Source organism: Haemorhous mexicanus, chromosome 11 (genome assembly GCF_027477595.1).
Source record: "Haemorhous mexicanus isolate bHaeMex1 chromosome 11, bHaeMex1.pri, whole genome shotgun sequence".
Lineage (NCBI taxonomy): Eukaryota > Metazoa > Chordata > Aves > Passeriformes > Fringillidae > Haemorhous > Haemorhous mexicanus.
The window spans coordinates 4,198,769-4,200,691 of record NC_082351.1 but is presented as its reverse complement, the minus strand read 5'-3'; the positions used below and the strand labels follow the sequence as shown (position 1 = coordinate 4,200,691).

The 1,923-nt window shown below is 58.4% G+C and overlaps 1 protein-coding gene across 1 annotated transcript; it reads left to right on the top strand.

Annotated features, from left to right (window-relative positions):
• On the top strand, positions 1-957 carry LOC132332504 (EF-hand and coiled-coil domain-containing protein 1-like). Its single transcript, XM_059856926.1, is given in 2 exon segments — positions 1-142; positions 145-957. Coding segments are annotated over 2 exon segments (888 nt in total). The 5' UTR covers positions 1-67.
• Positions 958-1,923: the final 966 nt, after the last annotated feature.

Here is a 1,923-nt window from a genome sequence, read left to right as displayed (position 1 = left end):
GGGGCCGAGCGCTCGGCCGGGCGGGAGCTCAGGATGCTCGGGCAGCGCCGCGGGCCGGGCGGGCGCGATGGAGCCGCCTGAGGGCTGGGACCCCTACGGGCGGCCGGCCCGGCGCACGCAGTGGCTGGTCAGCGCCCTCGCCTGGACCACTACGGGCTGGACCGCGGCGTGGAGAACGAGATCGTCGTGCTGGCCACCGGCCTGGACCAGTACCTGCAGGAGATCTTCCACCGCTTGGACCGCGCCGGTTCGGGCCGCATCCCCGGCGAGGACTTCCGCACGCTGTGCCAGGTGCTGGGGCTGGAGGAGGCGGCGGAGCCCGAGGAGTGCGCGGAGCTGTGGGACGGGCTCTCGGCCGAGCTCACCTTCCGCCAGTTCCACGCGCGGCTCTGCGGCCACTTCAGCACCCGCGCGGGGCCGCGGCTGCCGCTGGGCCGGGAGAGCGAGCACATCGAGACCCAGATCCGCCTGCGCAGCCCCCGCCGCCGCCGCCGCAGCGACCCCGCCGGCCGCGGAGCCGCGGGCAGCGCCGAGCGGCGGCCGCCGGGGCCCCGCTCCCGAGAGTGCTACGAGGAGATCGTGGCGCTGGAGCAGGCCGAGGACCGCATGGCCAAGCTGGAGGAGGAGAACGGCAGCCTGCGGGAGCTGGTGGAGGACATGCGCGCCGCCCTGCAGAGCAGCGATGCGCGGTGCCTGGCGCTGCAGGTGAGTCCGGGCCGGCTTCTGCAGCGGCCTCCCGGGGGCGGCTCGGCTGGCCCCGAGTGCTTCAGGAGAGATGCTGCTCTCGGAGAGTCGGTGTTTATAACCCCTCCGCTGCCAGACGGAGACCGAAGTTGCTCGTTCATCGTCGGCATTAACTTTTTAGCAAAGTTTGGTTACAGGGAGGCTTTAAGGAGAAATGTATGGCACCGGTGTACCATAAATATAGTTGTGAAGAGCACTCTGTTTACAGTGTAGGGGACTACGGCTTAACAAACCCACGCGTACAATGCTGCTGTTTCTTCTACTGCACGCGCAGTCAGGATGTGCTGATAGCATACGCTGGATGTGCACCAGTGCAGGGTTTTTCCTGAAGTGAGAAAGAACTTTTGCATTCCTGCCTGCACAAGCACAAGCAGTGTCTCAGTCAGAAGCGCCTGTAAGGAATATTAGAAGGATGTTTTCCTCAGAGTGTGGTCACAAGAGTTCAGAGTTGGAGCCAGTTCTGCAGGCAGGCTGATGAATAGTCTGGGGCTCCTCTGCACAGTCCCATTAATTCCGGGGCTGGTTTCTGCTGGTTCTGCTGTACGGGCTCGAGTGACACACATACACACTTAACAGCAGTTAAATTCCTCTGGCATGAAATAGCGTGGAACAGGCAGAGCAGGGAAGGGCAGCATGGACCCATTGTTCTGGCAGGTCTCACCAGGTGTGATTTGATACTAACACAGCACTGACAGAACTCTGCTCCACCTGTGACACTTCCACTTGCAGTAGATGACTGTTGTCTTCCCAATGTCCAGCAAGGCAGGTCAGAGACGCCTTTACCATTTTCATCTGCAAAAGGGAAAGGAAATCAACAGCAAACACAAAGTCACCAGTCAGAGGTCCCAGGATGAATGAAAACGACAAAGAGGAGAGCTTCAGAGCACCCCCAGCTGCTCCCTGCTCTCTTCTTCTGAACACAACTTCATTGTAAATATCTTTTTCAGCAGACTGCCTGACTCCTGAGTACAGACCATAGTAATGACATGAAAGCTACACAGAAACTTGTGCACTAATATGATAAGTGTGTAGGTTGAAAATTAAATACATAGCTAGTTATTAAAACCTACTTTCCAGAGATTGTTTCCTTGTCTCTGTATTTGGCAAAGTTAGTTGCTGATCAGCTCGATGTGATTGAAAAAAAAAACCAAACCAACAAAGCACAATCCAGCCACTTTC